This window comes from Corvus moneduloides, chromosome 6, assembly GCF_009650955.1.
Source record: "Corvus moneduloides isolate bCorMon1 chromosome 6, bCorMon1.pri, whole genome shotgun sequence".
In the NCBI taxonomy this organism is placed as follows: Eukaryota; Metazoa; Chordata; class Aves; order Passeriformes; family Corvidae; genus Corvus; species Corvus moneduloides.
In genome coordinates this window covers 48542860-48566511 of record NC_045481.1, presented here as the reverse complement: position 1 = coordinate 48566511, position 23652 = coordinate 48542860, and the positions used below count along the sequence as shown (strand labels likewise).

The 23652-nt window shown below is 45.8% G+C and overlaps 1 protein-coding gene across 8 annotated transcripts in view; it reads left to right on the top strand.

Moving 5' to 3' along the window:
• OSBPL5 (oxysterol binding protein like 5) overlaps window positions 1-23652 on the top strand; it is a 202842-nt gene that overhangs the window by 154809 nt on the left and 24381 nt on the right. For all 8 annotated transcript variants that reach the window (XM_032110746.1, XM_032110749.1, XM_032110750.1 and 5 more), the window contains 2 exons: window positions 2735-2906; window positions 15581-15800. In XM_032110746.1, the coding sequence (XP_031966637.1) occupies window positions 2735-2906; window positions 15581-15800 (392 nt within the window). The remainder of the gene's footprint in view (window positions 1-2734; window positions 2907-15580; window positions 15801-23652) is intronic.

The following is a 23652-nucleotide window of genomic DNA, read 5'->3' as shown; positions in this document are numbered from 1 at the left end:
GCAGAGGGAAGCCCGTATTTTACATGTGGATTAGTGACATATGTTTGTTTGGATTCACAGCACCACCTGATGGCTGAGGGCCCATTTCTGGTTTACATTCCTTTGGCTCAATTTCTGTTAGAAATGAAAAACAAGGGTGTACACTGATGCCATTTCTGTTTGCTGCAGGGCCCATGGAATGCTGACTGCTGATGCACAGATAGTTCCTCTAATGCTTTATGTATCAGCCTGGGACTATTAAAATGAATATTTAATGTTTTGGGGTTTTTTAATTTAAGCTCCTTGAATAAGTGTTCAGAAAAGAATCAAGTTTCTCATACCACCTCCCAGAGAGTTATCTAAAGAGATGGAAACCCTAGGTATATTGTGTAGAAATTTCCTCTGGTGACGTGGTGAACCCCAAAGTTTTGACCAAGCCTGTAAGATCGTGTCAGTACCGGTGAACATCCATGGCAGCGGGGTGGAGGTAAAGAGCTGCCCATGGGTCATGGCCAGCATGGGCTGCTCTGCCTACATCCCCAGGGAGGGCTGGGCTGCAGGGGAACAGTAAGGGGGATGTCTGAGGGAGACTTGGGGCCTCCCTTGCCTCAGCCGTCGTAGGATAATGAGTGTATGTGAGAGCTGCAGAGCACTGAGGAGATGACCTCGGTGCTGCCTCAAAGGGCTCATGCTGCTACAAATCAACCTACCTGTCAAAGCACCTGATTTTAGCAGCCTATTTAATATAAAAATATCTTGACACATGCAGCATTTCCAAATGTCAAATCATGCAGCTCTCACTCCATGGAACTGCAAGAGAAAAGCAAATTTAAAGGCAGAGGAGAGTCAAGGCAGGGAGCCTGAGCAGGAGTGTGCTCCCTTGCGTGGCACAGCCTGAAACAGATTTGGATAGTGGTGGGTTTGGGGGAGAAGGGATGTGTAGGAGGAGGTGGATTTTTGCTCAGTGCAGCCATTAACTCAAATGGGTTATCCATGCAAATCCTCCACATAGAGAGAAGGGAATAAATCTCTGTCTGTAAAGCCTTAATGCAAGAATATTTGTTAAATACCAAATAGTGCGAAATCAATTCCAACAGCATTCAACCTTTCTAATCTTTTATTAACCATTATTTGTGGTGTTATTATTAAATCATAAGCTGATGCTGAAGGAATTTGTGGGATGAAATTAGAATAAATGACTGGCGCTCTGCAGTGTTTGTAGCTAAGTGTTCAAGTGCAATTCTTCAAAGATCTGAGGTATTTTTATTTCACTGATTGAAGCTTTGTATCAAAGCAAGCACTGAAAGCCACTCAAGTTGTATATAAATATTTCTTTATATACATGTTCTAGGGGGTTTTTTGTAAACTCTCATTGATCTTATAGAGACAAATTTTGGTCATATTGAAGTTGATGGGAATTCTGCCCAAGAGAGCAGCAGGACCCAGTGAGATTTATGCATGTGCTTGATGCTAGGTGATAGAAAAGAATCTACTGGAAAATTTTGCCAAATGGGTCCAGGAATGAATGTAGTCCAGGGAAACCCTGTTTGTAGCACTTGCCATTGCTAGAGCAAAATCCTTTGTTTCCTTCACTGCCTCTCAATCACACTTCTGATTATTGCAAAATGTGTTCTGAGAAGTGTAATGAAGAGCTCTGTTTTACAAGCTTGAAATTAGAGGATGACTCCCTTGATACTTCAATTCTCGAATGTTCAGCCAATTTGCATGTGCCCTGGCCTCATTAATGACTACACTACAGAAGCAGGCTATTTTCAGGTGTTTCCAGGAGTACAGCAGCTCCAGCACTGTGGTGGTCGGGCTTTTGCACGCAGCTTTGTAGCCTTGTCTGGATTATTGCAAAAGGAGCCGAGGGTCAGTTTTGTTTCCTGTGCTTTTCATTTGCTGTCTGTCTGTGGGCCCTGTGCAGGCCATAATGTATTCCAGTGTGGCTGTGCACAGGAACTGCAGTTTATCTTGGCTCTGTGCCACGGTTATAGTTTCTGCAAAATCAACCCTTCGGGTAAAGATTTTTTTTGTGGCAAGAAAAAATAATGCCCCACCCAGATTATATGATGGACGAGGCAGAGAGACGGAATGGGAAAAAAAAAAAAAGCCAAGAAAGAGGGAAAATGAACAGCCTGGCAACTTTCTCTTCTCAATCACTCTGTCACATATTGACCGTCCTGGATCTCGATTGGAATGATGGTTACTGCAGCACTACACCCAGCGAGGGACCCCTGAGCAGGCTGTGGTTCAGTGATCTCAAAGTAAGCAGGGACCTCTCCCGTGTGGCTCAGTGCCCTGGTATCTCCCTGCCATTGGGAAGTGCATGAGGTGGGAATGCCAAGTGCTGAATGTGTTTTGGGGAGTGCATTACTTGCAGATATGAGATGCTGGGTGGTGTGGAATCACCGTACCCATACACATTCCCTGCATCTCAGACTAAATCAGAAAGGGGCAATGGGATGTGAACAAGTTGTGGGAGATCAGAAGGAGATGTTATTAGGGAAGAGGGCGTTGGGGTGAGCTTCCGATTGTATCACCCATGCAGATGTATTACTCATGCAGCCACTAAAACACACCATTCCTGGCAAGATAAAATAGAGATTATGTATAGGAAAAATATATTCTGCACAGTGACTTCCTGAATTATAATGCTAATGAGCTTTACTCCAGGCAAGAAACTTTTGAGAAGCAATGCATGAATTGTGTTATTTACTCTGCTATGCTTAAATAATTCCTTTTGTTTCCACAGGCCGATGCTGGCTGGATGCTTTGGAGCTTGCCCTGCGTTGTTCCAGCCTCTTCCGGCTCAGTGCCTCCAAGCAGGGAAAGGATGGAGACGTGAACTGCTCGAGTGATTCTGCACATGTGGGGCTCAACCACCTCTTGCACACCAGTGCTATGTCAGACCAGGATTTCTTCCAGTAAGATGGGGCTATTACTCCTTAATGCAGAGAGAGGTGTCAATTATGGCTCAAGCTTTAGCGTAATCTAGCCAGAGTCCGCTGAGGAAATCTGTTTAAAAGCCAGCATGTGTGTTCTGCTGCTGCATCCCTCACTCATATATGGGCTTGGTGTTGCCACCTAATGCTTGAACACACGGGCTAGGGGAAATCTCAGCTGTGTTTATTTGTACATAAAGAACTTTCTTCTGTTCCCTGCTTGGGCCAAAATGGTGTCTGGCGATGCCAGCATGAAAAATGCCTTGCCTGAGTAAAGATTGCAGGATCTAGCTGCTGCAGTTACAAAGATACAGTCACTAACAATGTCTGTGTGTTGCTAGCACATATGGCTCTGAGTCGGATGTATTTTTTAATAATGTGTACTCTTCCCCAGTAATACTGTGTCATAGTCAGCAGAGTGCATACACTGCATCCTTAGTTTATAATTACTTTCTTTCTCTATAGGGGTTTTGAGTGGCGTCCAATTTCTTCCTTGATGAATCAGAACAATTTTTACATAAGGGAAAAAGTCCCCACAGCCTCCTTTCTATTCATATTCCTGGTGTTACTGCAGCATTTTGGAACATCAAAGCTCTCTACACATTAAACAGCCCCAGGCCTTTCTGTTGCTTATAGCTGAATAAGCAACTTCATATGTCTTCCTGGTGTAGACATTTGGCCTTTGGAGTGAAAACTGGGAGAGGTACTGTCTATTTCTAGTTCTGCTGATTGGAATTTGACTTTCAGAGTTCACAGCAATGCACCATCGGTTATGCAGTTTCTAGGGTAGCAATTCTTGCAGTCTGCAAAGATGATGCCTTGCAGAGCAGGACCTCACCATTAAGAGGTTTTCTTGGTCTCTGTTGTAACAGCAGCTGGGGTCTGAGTCCTCTTCAGAGTGTGAAGGTATCTCTGGCCCCATGGGACCAAAGGGGTGCAGCATTTCAATCTGCCCTTTGGCCTGATAGGTTCTGGTATTCCCAGCATGTGTTCTCCAGTCCAGGAGAAGAACACCGGTTCGGGTTTATATCTAGAGTTTGAAGAAGAGCTTTACTGAAGAGCAGTTGTTCTGGTTTGGCCAAATTTAGAAATATATCCTCTGAGAGAAGGCAGGTCACTATCCCTCCCCTACCAGGTTTGGGAAAAATAAATTTTCCTCGAAGGAAAGTGAAGGAGATAAAAACTATTTCTTTAACAAACACATGGGAAAAGGATAATAATGTGTCCTGGGTTGCAGTGTATTCTATTACCATCCTCATGAGCTGTTGAAATCAGGTGGGGCAGTGTTTCCTTGCCTCCTCCCCCCAGACTATCTTGCTGTTAATTGCCCATCATTGTCCTGCTGCATGACTCAGAGATAACTCCCTCCGGACTATCTTCTGTTAATGAGCCTAATCAACACTTTGCCTCATGACTCATTACCCCATTGTGAGATGCTCCACCCAGAGGGAGGAACCAAGCATCCCATCCTGGATATAATCTGAGATTCTGAACACCAGAGACAACCCTTCCACTGGATTTCCAGAGGACAGGAGCTACATAGCAACCACTGGACCTTCTGAGGAAGAGCAGACCCTTTTCTACAGGATCACTGCTTCAGAGGACTGCAGCCACCATTCTACCAAACTGCTACCACCACCTGGACTAACAGGGAGTCAGGTTGTATCTTGACTGTGTCAGTTCGAACCAGTGTTTTCTTTCCTTTTTTCCTTTTCTTTAATTTCCCCATTAAATTGATATTCTGACTTGGTGCCTCCCACTGGTTTGTTTTCAAACTAGTACATATTTTTGGCGCCCATTGTGGGGCTTGCTCTGAGAGAAAGTCAGAATTACAACTTTGTATTAACAGAAACCTATTCACCATGGTGCTCAGCTCGTTTACATGGGTACTGTATCTTGCTCTCTATATTTTTCCTCACATGGGGAACTGCCTGCCTGTTGTATTACTCCTGTTAAAACCAGGGAATGGTATGAGAATTGCTTTAATGGTTTATTATGTCTATAGCATAATAACCTGTGAGGCGATGAATACCATTCGGAATATATACTCAGTTTTGTTTGGCTGTCCTAGTCTGGGCTCCTATGTCTGGGATCTCCTCAACAATCACACCTAGCCCCTGGGGAAGGATTAAAGAATGTTTTTTTCCAGCCTTTCAGGCCTGACACAGCAGTTTTTGAAAATACTGAATTCCCTCTGGATGTCAAAGACGGCATAAACTTGCTGTTAGTTCTGCTTTGTCTTCTCTGTACAGCCTGTACTGTGTACACCATGCTTAGAATCAGAGCTATGGCACAGCATCCTCAGGATGAGGGAGGGAAAAAGAGCAGAGCAACAAACACCATGTCTACACAGACTGTCACAAAGAAGAAAGAAACCAAACACAAAATAACTGTGTCAATCTCTACACAGACTGACACAGAGGAGAAAGAGACCAAATGCAAAACAACAGGGTCCATGTCTACACAGACTGTCACAGAGGAGAAAGGAACCAAAGGTGCTGTCAGCATCTCCACACAAACCGTCACTGAACCAGAACAGCCTAAACCAATTGCAGTTGCCCCCGTGCAGAAGAAGAAATCAAAAAGCAAATCAGTCCACATAGTGACTGACGAGGATGCAGCAGGACCTTCGCACCCAGCAGAAGAGGCAGAGCCAGAGATCATCACTCAGTCGCTATCCCTGGGTGAGCTGCGCAACCTGCAGAGGGAATTCACCCGCCAGACAAATGAGTCTATCCTGACCTGGCTGCTCTGCATCTGGGACGCTGCAGCCAATGACACCATTCTGGATGGAAGTGAGGCCAGGCAACTGGGATCTCTGTCCCGGGATGTGGTCATTGACCAGGGGATCGGGAGAACCCAAGAAACTCGCAGCCTCTGGCGGCGACTGCTGACAAGTGTAAGGGACAGGTACCTTTGTAAAGAAGACCTCCAGGTGCACCAAGGAAAATGGAGCACAATGGAACGAGGTATCTGGTGCCTGAGGGAATTGGCTGTGCTGGAGACCATTTTCTCAGAAGACGAGAGATTTCCTAAGAGCCCAGATGGTATCCAGTGCACCTCACAGATGTGGTTGGAGTTCGCACACCTTGGACCAGAGATGTACTCCCGTTACCTGGCAACGCTGCAATGGAGGGAAGGCGAGGACAGGGTGGGCGTCTTGGTGAACAAACTGAGGATTTACAAGGACACCATCACAATCCCGTTTCACACCCATGTCTCGTCCGTGGAAACAAGGCTGGCTGAGCAAGTCCGGAGCTTGATTGAAGAAGGCCATCAGAAACTGAAAAAGGAACTTAAGGAAGAGATTTACCACATCTCACCAGAACCAACAAGAGTCTCTGCCATTAGGAGCAGGTGTTCCCCAACCAGGGAGAGAGGATACACCCCACGAGGTAATCTCTGGTTTTTCCTTCAGAACATGGAGAAGACATGAGTAAGTGGGATGGAAAACCCACCTCCTCCTTAGCAGCCAGGGCACGTGAACTAAAAAGAGGGACAACTACTACAAGAAGCTCATCTAGAGTCAACGCTGCTCCAGTCTCTCTCACACAGAACTCCAGACGGTATAGGAATGATAATCTGACCGATCCTCTTGAAGGGACTTCAGGAGCATATTCACCAGAAGGGAGCAACATGTACCATGACCAGGAATAGAGAGGCCCTGCCTCTAGCCAGGTAGAGGAGAGGGATAATCGGGTCTTTTGGGCTGTGTGGACCCAATGGCCTGGCACATCTGACCCACAAAAATACATGGCTTTGGTTGATACCGGTGCTCAATGCACTCTGATGCCATCAAGGTATGTGGGAGCAGAACCCATTTCTATTTCTGGGGTGACAGGAGGATCCCAGCAGCTGACTGTACTGGAAACTGAAGTGAGTTTAACTGGGAATGAGTGGCAGAAACACCCCATCGTGACTGGCCCGGAGGCCCCGTGCATTCTCGGCATAGACTATCTCAGAAATGAATATTTCAAGGACCCAAAATGACATCGTTGGGCTTTTGGGATAGCTGCTGTGGAGACAGAAGATATCAGACAACTGAGTACATTGCCTGGCCTCTCAGATGACCCCTCTGCCGTGGGACTGCTAAGAGCCGAAGAACAACAAGTGCCAATCGCCACAGAACAGTGCACCGCTGGCAATACCGCACCGACAAAGACTCTGTGGTTCCCATCCATGAGATGATTCGCAAACTGGAGAGCCAAGGGGTGGTCAGCAAGGCCCATTCACCTTTCAACAGCCCTATATGGTCAGTGCATAAGTCCAGCGGAGAATGGAGACTGATGGTGGATTACCGTGGCCTGAATGAGGTCACGCCACCATTGAGCGCTGCCGTGCTGAACATGTTGGAACTTCAGTAGAAGCTGGAGTCCAAAGCAGTGAAGTGGTACTCCACTGTTGACATTGCCAATGCCTTCTTCTCCATTCCTTTGGCAGCAGAATGCAGGCCCCAGTTTGCTTTCACCTGGAGGGGTGTGCAATACACCTGGAACCGACTGCCCCAGGGATGGAAGCACAGTCCCACCATTTGCCGTGGACTGATCCAGACTGCATTGGAAAAGGGTGAGGCTCCAGAACATCTGCAATACATCGACGACATCATCGTGTGGGGAAACACAGCAAAGGAAGTATTTGAGAAAGGAGAGAAAATCATCCAGATTCTCCTGGAAGCCGGCTTTGCCATCAAAAGGAGCAAAGTCAAGGGACCTGCCCGAGTGATCCAATTCCTGGGAGTAAAGTGGCAAGATGGACAACATCAGATTCCCACTGAGGTCATCAATAAGATCACAGCAATGTCTCCACCAACCAGCAAGAAGGAAACACAAGCTTTCCTAGGCGCCATAGGTTTTTGGAGAATGCACATTCCCGAGTACAGCCAGATCATGAGCCCTCTCTACCTGGTTACCCGCAAGAAGAACGATTTCCACTGAGGCCCTGAACAGCAGCAAGCCTTCACCCCAGATCAAGCAGGAAATCGCTCATGCAGTAGCCCTTGGCCCAGTCAGGATAGGACCAGAGGTGAAGAACGTGCTCTACTCTGCAGCCGGGAACAATGGTCTGTCCTGGAGCCTCTGGCAGAAGGTGCCTGGTGAGACTTGGGGCTGACCACTGGAATTCTGGAGCTGAAGCTACAGAGGGTCTGAAGCCAACTACACTCCCACAGAGAAGGAAATCTTGGTCGCCTATGAAGGAGTCCAAGCTGCCTCAGAGGTAATCGGCACTGAAGCACAGCTGCTTCTGGCACCCCGACTACTGGTGCTGGGTTGGATGCTCAAGGGAAAGGTTCCTTCCATGCATCATGCCACTGACACTACATGGAGCAAATGGATCGCCCTCATCACACAGCATGCCCGTATTGGAAACCCGAATCGCCCTGGGGTTCTGGAAATTATAATGAACTGGCCTGAAGGTGAGACTTTTGGATTATTTTCTGAAGAAGAGGAAGAGCAAGTGACTCGTGCTGAGGAAGCCCCACCATATAATGAGCTACCGGAGACTGAAAGACGTTATGGCCTCTTCACTGGTGGTTCCTGCCGAATTGTAGGCGCTAACCAGAAGTGGAAAGCTGCAGTATGGAGCCCCACACAACAAGTTGCTCAAGCTACTGAGGGACAAGGTGGATCGAGTCAGGTTGCAGAGCTTAAAGCCATCCAGCTGGCTTTGGATATTGCTGAACGAGAGAAGTGGCCGAGGCTCTATCTCTACACCGACTTGTGGATGGTAGCTAATGCTTTGTGGGGATGGCTGGATCACTGGAGAAAGGCCAACTGGCAGCGCAGAGGGAAACCCATCTGGGCTGCTCGAGATTTGGCAGGACATTGCCGCCCGAGTAGAGAAGCTGACCGTGAAGGTTCGACACGTGGATGCGCACGTACCCAAGAGTCGGGCTAATGAAGAACATCGCAACAACGAGCAGGTGGACCGAGCTGCCATGGTGAAAGTATCTCAGGTGGATCTGGACTGGCAGCACAAGGGAGAATTATTCCTAGCTCATTGGGCCCATGATGCCTCTGGTTATCAGGGGAGAGATGCAACATACCGATGGGCTCGTGACCGAGGGGTGGACCTTACCATGGACAGCATCTCACAGGTCATCCACAGTTGTGAGACCTGTGCTGCAATCAAACAGGCCAAGCGGGTGAAGCCTCTGTGGTATGGTGGACGATGGTCAAAGTACAGGTATGGGGAAGCCTGGCAAGTTGACTACATCACCCTTCCCCAAACCTGCCAAGGCAAGCACTACGTGTTGACCATGGTTGAAGCAACCACTGGATGGCTGGAGACCTACCCTGTGCCTCATGCTACAGCCCAGAACACCATCCTGGGCCTGGAAAAGCAAGTCCTGTGGAGACATGGCACCCCCGACAGGATCGAGTCAGACAACGGGACTCATTTTAAGAACAGCCTCATCAACACCTGGGCCAGAGAACACGGTATCGAATGGATATATCATATTCCTTATCATGCACCAGCTGCCGGAAAAGTTGAACGCTGCAATGGACTACTTAAAACCACCCTAAAGGCACTTGGTGGGGGGACCCTCAAAAATTGGGAAGTGAACTTGGCAAAGGCCACCTGGATGGTCAATACCCAAGGGTCCATCAGTCGAGCTGGTCCCGCCGAGTCTGAACCCTTGCACACAGTGGATGGAGATAGAGTCCCTGTGGTACACCTGAGAGGTATTTTTAGGAAAGACTGTTTGGATTAATCCCACCTCAGGCAAAGGCAAACCCATCCGTGGGATTGTCTTTGCTCAAGGACCTGGTTGCACTTGGTGGGTAATGCAGAAAGATGGGGAAACACGTTGCGTACCATAAGGAGACTTAATCTTAGGTGAGAACTGTGTGTAGGGTTTCAGTGTACATATATATGTATGTGTGTGTGTGTGTGTGTGTGTATGTGTAGAGTTTAAGGAAGGTATTGATTTGGGATGATGTAGATGATAATAGAATAAGGGGTGGATAATGTCCTGGGTTGCAGTGTATTCTATTACCATCCTCATGAGCTGTTGAAACCAGGTGGGTCAGTGTTTCCTTGCCTCCTCCCCCCAGACTATCTTTCTGTTAATGGCCCATCGTTGTCCTGCTGCATGACTCATAGATAACTCCCTCCGGACTATCTTCTGTTAATGAGCCTAATCAACACTTGGCCTCATGACTCATCATCCCATTGTGAGATGCTCCACCCAGAGGGAGGAACCAAGTATCCCATCCTGGATATAATCTGAGATTCTGAACACCAGAGACAACCCTTCCACTGGATTTCCAGAGGACAGGAGCTACATAGCCACCACTGGACCTTCTGAGGAAGAGCAGACCCTTTTCTACAGGATCACTGCTTCAGAGGACTGCAGCCACCATTCTACCAAACTGTTACCACCACCCTGACTAACAGGGAGTCAGGTTGTATCTTGACTGTGTCAGTTCGAACCAGTGTTTTCTTTTATTTTTTTCCTTTTCTTTAATTTCCCCATTAAATTGTTATTCTGACTTGGTGCCTCCCACTGGTTTGTTTTCAAACTAGTACATAATGCTAAATAATAAAATTTCGCTATGGGGAAAAAACCTGGGAAAGTGTTAGAGTCCTCCCTTTGGTCTCCTCGGAGCTGGGACTTGGCCCAGGGCCAGGCCCTGTGTACTCAGTGGAAAGTCCTCCCGATGTGTTCCGGATATTGAAGCAGTCCAGCAGAAAAGGGAGAAAATCCAAAATTCTAGGGAAGGAAAAAAGTTCAACTCTCTCTCCAGAGAAAAAGAAACTGAAAAACTGGCCAAAAGAAAGTGAAAAACCTGCCAAAAACCTGACTGGAAAAAAACCGCAAGCCAGGTGCTTCCTCACTCCCCCACGGTGGCTGGGAAAAAAAGTCACTATCTCTGTGTGGCCTTGAACAAGCTGCAAACTGCTTTGAAAACGTTTTGCTCAATTTTTCTTTCCCCCTCTCAGGCTCAGTTTAATTTCTGAGCATAGGGCAGCAATATGGGATACACATCATAAAGTCACCCCAAGACAGCAGTGGGGGAAGAGAAGGAAATCTAATGTCTCACCACATCGTGTGCCCTAGTACTTGTGCAAATGCATCTGTTGCTCATGGGCTTGTTTCATACTTTCCTTATGCCTGGGAGCTCACTGTGATAACGAATTTAAGAATGCAGTGGACTTGTTTTTTGGCTGATGGATGTGCATACAGAAATATACATAATATTAAAATGGAGCCTGTGGCACTGAGGACACTCAGGCAAACTCATGGCTGCTGTAAGGTGATGCAGAAGATAGGGTTAAAACTATAGTAAAGTATTTCCTCAGAATATGATGCGTGAATGATGCTTAAGTGATGCCTCTATTTTGCCTCTTAGTTGTCCAGCATTAAAAGCCCCCTTGAAATATGGGGCTCAGCAGTAGTAGCACACATGGCAGAGTTTTCACCAGGACCGAGTACCCAAAAGTGCAACCAGATTTTTCTTACAGGCTCAAATTTAAGCTGGGTCTGGTTCAAGCTGGGCGTTCAGCGTCTGGACATCTGGACAGATGACTCCTTTCTGAGTCCTGCCATGGTTCTGAATGTGTACCCAAACTCCCCAGTGCTTAAAACCCAGGGGAGTTGGAGGGTTGCAGGACAGGAGGATGACTTGCTGTCATCCCTGGAGGAATAAAGAATATTTAAATAAGGGAGAATGCAAACCCCAAACTGTGCAAGTGCTGAGCAAAGAATTTTTGGTTTGCCAGTGACAGTGGCTTCCTCACAGGAATTCAATCATTCTAATTAAATGTTTTCCTACGGGGAATCTTACCAATTAAATTGGCATGCAGTTGTTAGGGGGCCAGTTAATTACATTTAACTCTATCTTCAAATTAGCCAAACCACTCTGTCAAGAACAGAATAAGAAAGGGAAGATGATGGATATTATAGGGAGAACAAAACCCCTTGGGAGCTGCAAAGGCGGATTTTCTGTTGAGCATTTGTCTGCTGGCTGCTTTGCTCCTTTCCTGCTGGGAAACAAATCAAGATTATACAGTGATTTCAAAATCCATGTCTTTAGCAGCATATAAAAATGAGAGAGAGAACTGTGTGAGTGAATCAAAGGTTAAAGTACTGTGTAAATCAGTGATTTTAGACAAGAGACTTTTAGGGCACCAGGCACTCTTCTTTTTAATATGCAGTTGTATTTCTTGTGGCTTCCATGTCTTATCTCCAGCAGCCCTAGGAATCTGGGTGGTTACTTGTTTGACAAGAACCAAAGTTTCTTCTTTGCTTTGTGTAGAAGAGTATCAAACCCTTTGTGGTATCACACCCAAAGAAGTCCTGGTCACCAACTGATGTTTCCAGGAATGCCACTTAGGGAATAAAGCACTGCTGTAAGAGAACTTTAACATGATGAAACAGTAAATCAGTTATGAAAAATGCCAGGTTACCCATGTTCATGGTGGAAATCCAGTGTTGACTTGTGGCATAGTTATTTCCCCCCAGCTTTTGGAGTCTGGTCCAAATCTCATTGGAAGTCCCTGGGAAGTCTTTACATTGATTTGTTGGCCAAGCTCATGGCATGGCTTTTGTTTTTAGCATATCATATGTATACAGTGGTGATTCTCTTTGGAGGAAGAGCCTGGCTGCACTTCAGCATCTCATATTTGATCCTCAGAATGAGAAGCATCTTGTTTTCCGTTTGGTTCCCCAGAGTGGTTCCATGGCTCTGGATGTAATAAATCTTGCCTTGTTTCTGGTGGTGGATAATCAGTGTGCAGTTGATGGGAATTTGAAATGAATCTGGTTTCCCTCTTGGACTAAATCTGAAATCCTTAAAAAATACTGGTGGGGGCAGAAGGATGGTGGTGGTGGTGCTGAGAGAAAACTAAGAAAAGAGTCATTTACTCAACTGAAACTTCAAATATTTCCCAAATGTGAGGCAAGTGACACTGAAAAACCCTTGCTCTTCTTACAAATGTGAAATAGAAACAAGTGCTACTTCTCAGCCATGATCCAAAAGCCTTACAATGAACTGTTCTTTCCAGCATTTTTACCCGATGGAGAAGACTTTTACTAGGTAAAGGGAGCAAAGCAACCACAGACAACACTCACATATTTAACTGACCATTGAAAAATTAAGAAATAGATGAGGTATTTAAATGATCAACACTAATATTTTCCTGGATCTACCATCCAGGGAACAACTGTGGTGAGGAACTGTGGGATAATCTCTCCAGACAGCTCTCGCCTCATCTTTTTTCTGCTTTATTATTTTAAATTAATGTATGTGTGATCTGTGCCTCCAGTGTATTTGGTTATCAGTCATTATATTTGCTGCTTGCTGGCTGAAAAAGAGAAGTAACATCCTGGCACTAGAACAATGAAGACACAATGTCTGATAGCAAATTATTAGTGCTGGCCATTGACTCTGATTTATGATCTTAGTTTTATTGCACAGTATAACTGTAAATTAAAAAACCTTGTGGTTTGTATATATAAACACTGTATATATCGATATATATAGATATATATGTATATATATATCCCCCCGTATGACAGCCGGTGAGGGGTCAGTAGCTCTGACCAAGGAAGTTGTGACCGGTCTGGAGAGATGGTCCCTGAGGCCCGGTATCTTCCCTCAGCTGCTGGCTAGGAGGGCCCGTGCAGAAGCTGTCAGCTCTTTAGTGATTGTCAGCTCGTGATTTCAGCTCAGCTCTGCAGGGCAGCCTCCAGGCCAGACCAGGGAGAGACGAGAGGCCCGTGTAGCTGTTCCACACGAGGTAGCTTTATTAGTCTGGCGAAGGGGAGCCAGGGACAAGCATCTCTCTGCCCTCGCAGGGGCAGGGGGCTTGCTTTATAGGGATACAGGGGGTGGGTGTCAGAGGGTAAAGGCCAATGGGCTACAAAGGATCTGCATAGGGTCTCCCAGAGGATTCTGGGTCTGTCTTCTTCTTGCCGTAACTGAAAAAGTGGTTGCCTTTCCAGGGGAGTTCTGCTGGGAGATTGCTCAATCTCCTTATTTCAGCAGATGTCCCTCCAGAGCAGTGAGTGGGCATACCCTACACCCCCCATATGCAGACATACATATATTTACAAATGGAATTAAAAGAAAGATTTTCTACAGACATACATATACTTACAAATGGAATTAAAAGAAAGATTTTCTAAAAGCACAGAAAGATGTAAGATGACGCTTCCAAAAGAACTCTAGGAACTGGGCTCTGCCAGAAACTGAGCTGTGGCTGTCACAATGTGGTTTACTTGGCAAGCTAAAAATCATGAGCTTATTTCAGTGCATAGTTGGAATTTGAGATCTTCTGAAAAGCTGATGCCAGTCCTGTGTTCTGATTCTTCTGTTAGTTTTTTTTTTTTTTTTAACTTTAATCTGGCTCTACCTATCAATACCTAATTATCTTTTAAAAATAGAGAATAATGAGGGTGGGAACTTTCCGCATTCATCTGTAGTAAAAATTGGAACATGCCCAGAATGGTCTGGCAAAATGCCCATCATGGAGAGCCTTGAGAGAACATCCCATGGACTGAGCAATCTTGGAGAGAAAGATGGACTACAGGAAGTAACAAAACTCTTCAAGGCTCAGGGCCTGTTTAGATCCTCTGAAACCCTTTGTATAGGTGGGAATCTTTTTTTATTGCTCTATCCAAGAGCGATTTTTCATGAGGTCTCAGTTAAGAAATTTTCAGAGGAAAGACAAGCTGAAAAGCTCAGCAAGTGAGAGTTAGGCCAGCCATGGAAGAGGTGATGTGTGTGCAGACATGTATGAATAAAGAAAACTGTTTCCTGTGATAAATATCACTTGAAAAAAGTGCATTTAGTGAACAGTTTTCAGCACCTGACCTCTGGCCCATGTAATCGTGTTTGCCATCTGCCAAATGAATCACATCTGCTTTTTCAAATGGAGATGCTGTAGGTTACTTGAGAGAGAATTTTTGGCATTCTGTAAAGTCTGGGTCACTGAGCATGAAGCTTGTTACACCTTCCATGCTTTCCCTTAGATGCTGGTATAACTTGGGCATTCTTCTTAAATGTAATTGTCCAGTCCATGCTTTCAACTCAGTTCTTCCACACAGCATCATCTGGGGGAAGCATATTCCACAGGTTAGTCTGGTGGATGAGGGAGGGGTATGTGTGTGTGAAAAGACTTGCTTCTATTGATTTTTGAATTTGTCTTTTCTAGTGTAGGGCTGACTTAAGACCATCCTCTGTTGAAATAAAATAGCAATAGCACTGAAAAGAAAAGGTATCCCATAATGTCATATTTTTCATATGTGCTGCAATCCACTGATTGGCTTCTGTAAAGGGAAAAATCTCTCCTGATGGATACTTCGGTTCTCTAATCAGCAGTGTAGAGTTGTTGGAGTGCCCTTGCTCTGTATCCCTCCGGTCTGTGGGCTCCCATCCGGAGCCAGCAGCAGTGCTGTGTAAGGGTGGGTAAATGGAGTGGAGCTGTGTGGCATGTTTTGAAAAGTGCAGTTTGGAGGGGAAGGTTTTGATGGGAAATATCTCATTCTTTCTGTGATAAAACCCTTGTTATTCAGGAAATCAATGTCTGAGACTGTCCTGGGCTGCACACCCTATTCTGAGTCCTGGGAGTGTTTTTACTGTGTTTAAATAGCCTTAAGCAATGTGGCTTTGTAAATCAAACTGAAGCAAGTAATGAACTGTCTGTTGCAGGTTGAATGAATCAGCCCTGGAGAACAACCACCATTTGGAAAATGATGCTTTTTCAGACAAGTCAGAGAGGGACAACATAGAGGAGTCAGAGAATGAAGCACATGAGAACAGCCGGAAGACAAATGAAAGCGAGAGTGATCAGTCAGAAATACAGGGAGAGGTCTCTCCAGGAAGGAAGGGGACCACTTATATTGAGCAGGTCTATGAAGAATTTGGGGAGGTAAGAAAAAAAAATCTTGATTGCTGCCTGTTCCTGTTAAAATGTATCTGTTCGTAGTATTTGTCATTCAGCCTTTTAGCTGTGTGGCAGGTAACAGCCAACTTCATGAGTTCTGGTGTTTTACAGATAAATCAAAGCACAGTTTTCTGCTAAATTACATTGTGTTATCATGTGCTTTAATAATTCTGCATTATGAACAGCAGCTCTGTTACTGTGCTTTGGTGTGTTTCCAGCATCAGTGATTGCTTTAACCAGTTACTGCATTAAAGATCTGCACAGCACTGGCACATTTGTGGAGCCAGCGGGAGGGGGGATTATTATCCTGAGCATGTGTCCTGGACAATTAGGGTACTCAGCCCTTGTGTGATACAAAATACGACACTTTCCTTTTTTTATTATGCATGGAACATCCTTTTTTTTGTGTCTGAATGGAGCATTTGAGCCACTTGATTGCTAAATGTCGGTTGCTTATCAGAAAGCCATTTCTCATGACATTTAACAGCAGGAGGATGCATTTCTGTTCCACATAAGAGCCTTGTTAGCTGGATGTCACTGTGACACCTCCGAGGAAGGCAGTGATAGAGAGCTGGGGAAACCAAGTGTGCTGTGTGAGAATCAGTCTGAGCAGGCAGCAGAGGAACTCCGCTCTGAGCACTCACTTGCCCATGGCTTTGAACAAGGAAGCTGATGTTTTGTCTTTGCTTCAAAGAAATGCACTGCTAGAAAGCTATTTTTTTTCTTAGAGTCACAGACTCAGAATCATTTAGATTGTAAAAGACCCTTTAGATCAACACGTTCAACTACTAACCCAGCACTGCCAAGTCCACCACTAAACCATGTCCCTCTACATCTACATGGCTTTTAAGTTCCTTCCGTTATGGTGACTCCATCACCATCTGTTCCAGGCCAGTTCCAATGCCTGACGATTCTTTCAGTGGAGAAATTTTTGCTAATATCCAATCTAAACTTCCCCTGGTGTAACTTGAGGCCACTTCCTCTTCTCCTATCACTTGAGAAGACACCAACGCTCACCTCTCTGCAACCTCCTTTGAGGTAGTTCTAGAGTGATAAGGTCTTCCCTCAGCCTCATTTTCTTCAGGCCAAACCACCTAAGTTCCCTCAGCTGCTCCTCACAGGACTCGTGCTCCAGACCCTTCACGAGCCTCTTATGCTCTTCTTTCAATGTTTTCCTGAAAGTGTACTACTAATATTGACCAAAAAAAATATAGTCAAATATATCCTAATTACACCCAACTTCTCTTTTGTGCCTTTTTCCTCTCAAATCCCCTTGCAGCCACACAGCAAATTATAAATGGGTTCAAATGGGGGATTTTGAATATAAATGTGCAACTAAGCAGCAGCAAAATGAAAGCAAACTTAATTTTTATCAGCTACTTATTCTGAAATGACCTTTTTCCACATGAAAAGCTTGTCCTAGAAGCATTGGTATGGCAGGCTGATACACAAACCTTACAGGCTACACTGATGTGTGTATGTGGGTGTGTGTGAGAGAAAGAGAGAGATCTCTGCAGTTTTACATTAAAATAAGAAAAAAATGCACTACAAAGCAAGTGGAAAAGACTGCGTTTCTGTTGTAGAGTGACACTATGTGTAGCATTAAATAAGGCTCTCTGTAGTGTGTCTGCTCAGGCACTGGTAGCATCCAATGGGTTTCCAAAAAGAATTGCCATGTCACCTTGGCCGTTAGGTGTTTTGTAAGATTTCTTCAAGAGATGGGGCTATCATCACCTGGCCATACAGGTAGGACTGGTTTTTGTCTCTGAATTCACTGGTGAAAGGAATGTAGATAAAAAGAGGTTTTGTGCAATGATGTAGCTCCTCTGGGTGGACATGTATCAAGGTAAACACATGCCAATAGTAATGTCAGTCTGTCAGTCGTCCTCTTAAATTGAAACTGCCCGTGGGTGTGCAATTTGGGTGTCACAGGACAACGATCACTAGCTGGCACTGTTAAATTTTCAGCTTGGCTTTGAGGGCTCATCTGAAAGGTATGCACGTGGGTAGGTGCACCTCTGTGGTTTTGGAAGGTGTTTGTGCATTTGGCCAGTTGCAGTTTTGCCTTGTTTGTGGTTGGAATGTGAAGGCAGAGAAAGGTGTCAGAAGAACTTTGAGATTGCAAAAGTTGCCTAGAACACAAAATAGACACTTCAGTAGGTAGATTGATAACAGAAGAATCCCCCATTTTTTCCAAGCTTTTAGTTTTAACAAGTTATAAAAAGGGTTATTTGAAATTATTTGAGGTTGTTCACATCTTCCTGCACCTGTTTTTGCTCATCCCTTGTGCAGTGATTCATTCTGAGTAACACTTTGTCTAGCAATTTCAATGTGGCATTAATATATATTGACAATACATGCACACTTGAGAACCTGGATAAATAAAGAGAGTTCTGACAGACCCATGTGCATTGTAAGCCCTAGCTGATGCTGTGGTATTCCATTTCTCCTTGGAGGTTCAAGGCGTGTATTGCATCAGACTGTCAAAAGAAGAATGGTACAAAAATGGAAAAGCAATTAAAGTAACAGAGCTTTGTTGTTCCTCAGTTTGAAATTCCGTCAGCCTGAAAGCCCTGTAGGACTGGTAAATTCGCTGTGACTGTAGGGCTGATTGGGAGCCAACATGGTGGCAATGCTCAGGTGGTGAAAATGAATGTTTAGTGATTTACACCACCTGAAAATCCTGTTGTGATATGCTATGCCCTCTCCCAAACCAAAGTCCATTCCAAAAGTGGATCTGTGCCCTTTTTCTCATAGAAATCTCTTGCCTAAAATCAGTAGAATGTCTAAGTATTCTCTTTCCCTGTTAAACTATGAAGCCTAGGATACATTAAAATGGCATTTGTATTTGAAAATTTAGTTTAATTTACCTTCTCTGGTGGCTTGAAAGGCCCATTCCTCCATGTTGCACATCTCGTGGACCCATTGAATGCATAGGAACTACACAGGGCTGAAACCACAGCATGATCCCTGGCTTTTTTTACCTACACTTCTGCTGCAAAGGGCTCTGAGCAGCACTGGCAGGTGCTGGAGTTTTTGTGCCTCTCACCTGGCAGTGGGCCTTTGCCATATTGATACACCAGTTTGTGTTGTCTAGAACTTGGAGGACTGCTTCTATTCTCTGTTGATTACTTGTTTACCTCCTACGTTTTTTTGCATATATCCTAGTGAATCTTACAGTCTCTCATTTGCAGAGAATGGGATTGAGAGGAGCTTCTTCTGTAACGCAGTACTTGTGCTCGAGGCATGAGCTCTGGCGTGCCCCAGGTCAGAGAGAGTCCAGCTGCGTTACTTCTGCGCGTCGCTGAAGCAACTTCAGCATCAGGAAAAGAGCTGCTGGCTGAGTTAGCTAGCTGGCTTCTTTGCAGAGGGAACACGGCAGGAGCAGATGGTATTGGCTCACGTTAGCTCAGAGACAAAGGAAGAGAGAGGCTGTTCTGGTCTGACTCCTAACAGGTTCATTGTTAGAAGTTTCGCAACCTGAACAAGCTCCGAAGGGATGGAATGCGATGGGAGCCTCCCCCGAGGCTTGTCCTCAGTTTTATAGGGAATTTGAAAACCATGGTGGAAGGCGAAAACAACCAATGAGTTACACGCTGGGGGAGGATACAATTTAACAAGAACCACTGGGGTAAACCGAGAGGCAGGAGTTATACCAGAACCAGTGAACAACCGAGTAACCGAGAATTTTCCTGAACCGGGGGAGGCGGCTTGTACCCGGGCACCGCCCGGGGGGGTGCAGCTTAGGCTTCTGAGCCGCCCCTCGACCCACCCTCTGAGTCTGCCTCTTCGGGAAACTTGATCCAGGGAATGGGCTGGGATTGATTGGCATCACGCTGCCCCAGCCCCACAGTGGGAGGGGTCACTGCAACATCTCCTGCTTTTTTATTACCTTGAAATGAGGGGGAAGGCTTAAGGGATTTCAAAACCAAACACTTAAAAATGGGAAGGGCTAATAAAATTACCAACTCCATAAAGAAACCCCATACAATGTCCTTGATCATGGAAGGAATCCAGCTGCTGGAGCTCCCGGTGCACAGGAGGAGCTGCAGCAGCAGGTGGGACAGCAGCAGGTAGGATGTCATCATGCAGTCAAGGGTGGTAACTTTAGGAAAAGTGTAACACAAATAAAATGAATACAAATATAATTAACTTAAATAACAATTACTCCCTTGGACTCCCCTCTTTCAAAACAAATCTGAGGGGTCATTTTGGGAAGGCAGACACATTTTAAGGAGACTGGGAGGTGGAGGGTTCGTTTTTCAGGCCTGGAGGAGGAGTCTTTTTTCCAGGTGGCTTGGTTTTTCTTCTTTTCCAGGCTGTGGCAGCTTCTTTTGTTTGCTTGGCATCCACAGGTGGTCTCAAAAAGGGTTTGATGCACTTCCCAGGGATCCATCTTGGACTCTCTGGGGTGGAAACACATCCGTAGCCTCTACCCCAGGTGACTAGGGGGTACAGGCCACGTATTTGTAAAGTATCAGGGTCTTTTATTAGGACCTCAGGTCTCTCAGTGAGTTTATGTTTGGCAGAGTTTGTGAGGTGTCTCAGGATAGGAGGATCAGGTTCTTCATAGGAACAGTTTAAAAAGTTCAAAGTGAACAACTCTTTGGAAAGTCTTATGATGGGGGCAGTGATCTCATTGCCGCCTTTTTGTTGTTCAAGCAGTCTTTTTAGTGTTTGATGCTTTCTTTCTACTATGGCTTGGCCTGTGAGCAAGTGAGGGATACCAGTGATGTGATCCACACCCCACTGACTCATGAATGTTTTTAACTCTGCAGAGGTGTACGCTGGGCCATTGTCAGTTTTTATTTTATTTGGTGTCCCCAACACAGCGAAAGCCTGTACTAGGTGGTTGATGACATCTTTGGCCCTCTCCCCACGGTGGGCTGAGGCAAAGGTTGCTCCAGAAAAGGTATCCACAGAAACATGAATATATTTCTGGCAGCCAAATTGGGGGAAGTGGGTGACATCTGTTTGCCATACCTCACAACTGCCTAGGCCTCGGGGGTTAACCACTTGACCTAATGATGGAAGCTGATGTTTTTGGCAGTTGGGGCATGTGGCCACAATGGCTTTCGCTTGGTCTCTAGTGAGGTGGAACATTCAAATGAGGGCTGGAGCATTCTGATGGAACATTGCATGGCTCAACTGGGCTTGCTGGAATCTGTTAGGCAGGTTCACTAACTCGATGGGCATAGCTAGGGCATCTGCTCTCCTGTTCCCTTCAGCAATAAATCCTGGCAGGTCAGTGTGTGATCTCATATGCATGTCATAGAATGGGTGCTTTCGGTGGGAGATCAGTTGAACCAATTTCAAAAGCAAATTGTGAATTTTTGGGTTTGCAACCTCCTTTAGTAAGGTTCTCTCTGCACTGGAAACTACACCTGCTACATAGGCCGAATCAGTTATCAAATTAAATGATTCACTGAACTGCTCAAATGCTCTGACCATGGCTGCAAGTTCTGCCACTCGTGGGGATCCTTCAACTACCTGCACATCAGACTCCCACTTCTGAGTGCAGGGATCCTTCCATGTGATGACAGACTTGCAGGAACGACCAGAGCCATCTGAAAAGATTGTCAAGGCATTTAATAGTTTTCTGCTTTGAATTTCTTTTGGAATCAGTTTGAAGACCAAAGTAAACAGTCTGTGTTTTGGATGGTGTATAGAAATTTGGCCTGTGTAGCTGTCTAGGGCCTATTGGAGGTGCTCGTTGTTTTGAAGGAGGTTATCAAGTGAGTCGGTTGTCAGTGGTAGGTAGATGCATGTAAAGTCAGACCCTGCAAGGGTGCGGAGGCGGGATCCAGCTTTCATCCAACTGAGCCATGAGGTCCTGTGGCATTGTGATACTTTTGGATGGCTGGTGTGAGAGGAAAACCCACTCGATGATTAACAGGGGATCACTCTGCACCTCATCCCACTGAAATACCAGCCCTTAAAGGTATGGCATTTCCCCTAACACAATAAATTGAAAAGGCAGACCTGGGGCGCAGCAGTGTGCCTGCCGGGACGACAGTGCTTCCTGTACCTTACAGATGGACTGTCTCACCTCCTCTGTTAGATGCCTGGGTGATGTGAGGTCATCTTTCCCTTGCAGAAGGTTGAACGGAGGAGTGATATCTTCTGTCGTCAGCCCTAGGAGCGGCATCACCCAATTTATGGACCTGCAGAGCTGATGGAGTTCCTGCAAGGTCTTAGGGTTATCATTAATTTTGACTTGTTGGGGAACCACAGTCTGTTCATGGATTTTCAGTCCAAGGTATTGAAATGGAGAGGTTTTCTGGACCTTTTCAGCCTGGATTTCAAATTCATTTTCCTCTAAGGCCTCGATTACCTTCCCCAATGTCCAGTCTAAATAGGATTGGTTAGGAACACACACCAAAACATCGTCCACATAGTGGAGCACTATTGCCTTTGCTGCTAACTTTCTGATAGGGGACAGAATGTGAGCGACATACCACTGGCAGATGGTGGGGGAGTTTTTCATGCCTTGCGGCAAAACTCGCCACTGGTAGCACTGCATGGGAGCTTTTCAGGTGATGGAAGGGACCGAGAAGGCAAACTGGGGTGCATCGTCTGGGTGTAGTGGGATCTGGAAGAAACAGTCTTTAATATCAATGACTGCTACCTTCCACTGCCTGGGGAGCATGGAGGGTGAACGCATTCCAGGCTGCAGGGGTTCCATGTCCTCTGTGACTGCATTTATTTTCTGCAAGTCCTGTGGGAGGTGCCACTTGTCTTTCCCTGGCTTTTTGATTACAAATACCAGGGAGTTCCAAGGGCTGTTACATGGTTCGATATTTCCTTTTTTCAAGTGCTCCTCCACAAGTGCGGTGAGCACCTTTAATTTGTCATTTTTCAAAGGCCACTGATCCATCCAGATATGTTTGTCAGAGATCCAATTTAATTTCTGGAGGGGGCCCTCCGCAGTGGCCTTTACTAAAAATTTTGGGGTTGAGATGGAATTTCAACTTGAGCCCCTCACTGGGACATGAGATCTCTGCCCCACAATGTAAATCCAGAGTCAATTACAAAAGGACGGACTGATGCAATCTGTCTCTCTGGATCCTCAATTTGGCCAACTGCCCTGCTTCTCTGGGCAGATATAGATCCCGCCACACCCGTCACGATACCTTCTGCCAGCTGCAGCTCCCAGTGTGACGGCCAATTGTGGGAAGAAATGACTGTCACGTCTGCTCCTGTGTCCATCATTCCTGCCAGGCTGATGTCTGAGCCTTGGCAAGACAGTCTGCAATTAAGCATGGGTTTGTCGTTCCCAGCTACCTCAGCCCAGAAGACAGAGGGGTTGTAGTCCTGTGGTGGACTACTGGGCATGAGAATAGCTTGGGCTACAACTTGGTTAGCAGCAAGAAAATAGGGAGGGTTAACACACTGGATGTTGACAGTAAAGAACCCTTGTGGCCCCACTTGAACAATTTCTGGTGTAACACAAATGTCAGCTGGTGAATATACAACATCTTTTAACACAAATAATATACAGTCTCTCAGATTCTCGCAACTCATGACAATTCTCTGGGGTGTCACCAAGTCCATTTGGGTTGCAGTGGTCGTGGTAACCATTTTTCTGGTGGCAGTTTTATGATTTGTTCCCCCGCATGGCTCTGCCACTCCATGCAGTCCTGTCAATTTTTTGGCTGCATCCCATCGGTGGCAGGTGATGATACTTGCCCTGGGGAGACAGCTTGGAAACCCTGATTAATTGGAGCCGGGGCTTGGCAGTTTTGGGCCAAGTGCCCTGGTTTGCCACACCTGTGGCACACCCAGTTAGCATCTCTATTGCCCTGAGATGCTGTTGCATCTGCAGCGGCTGCTGTTC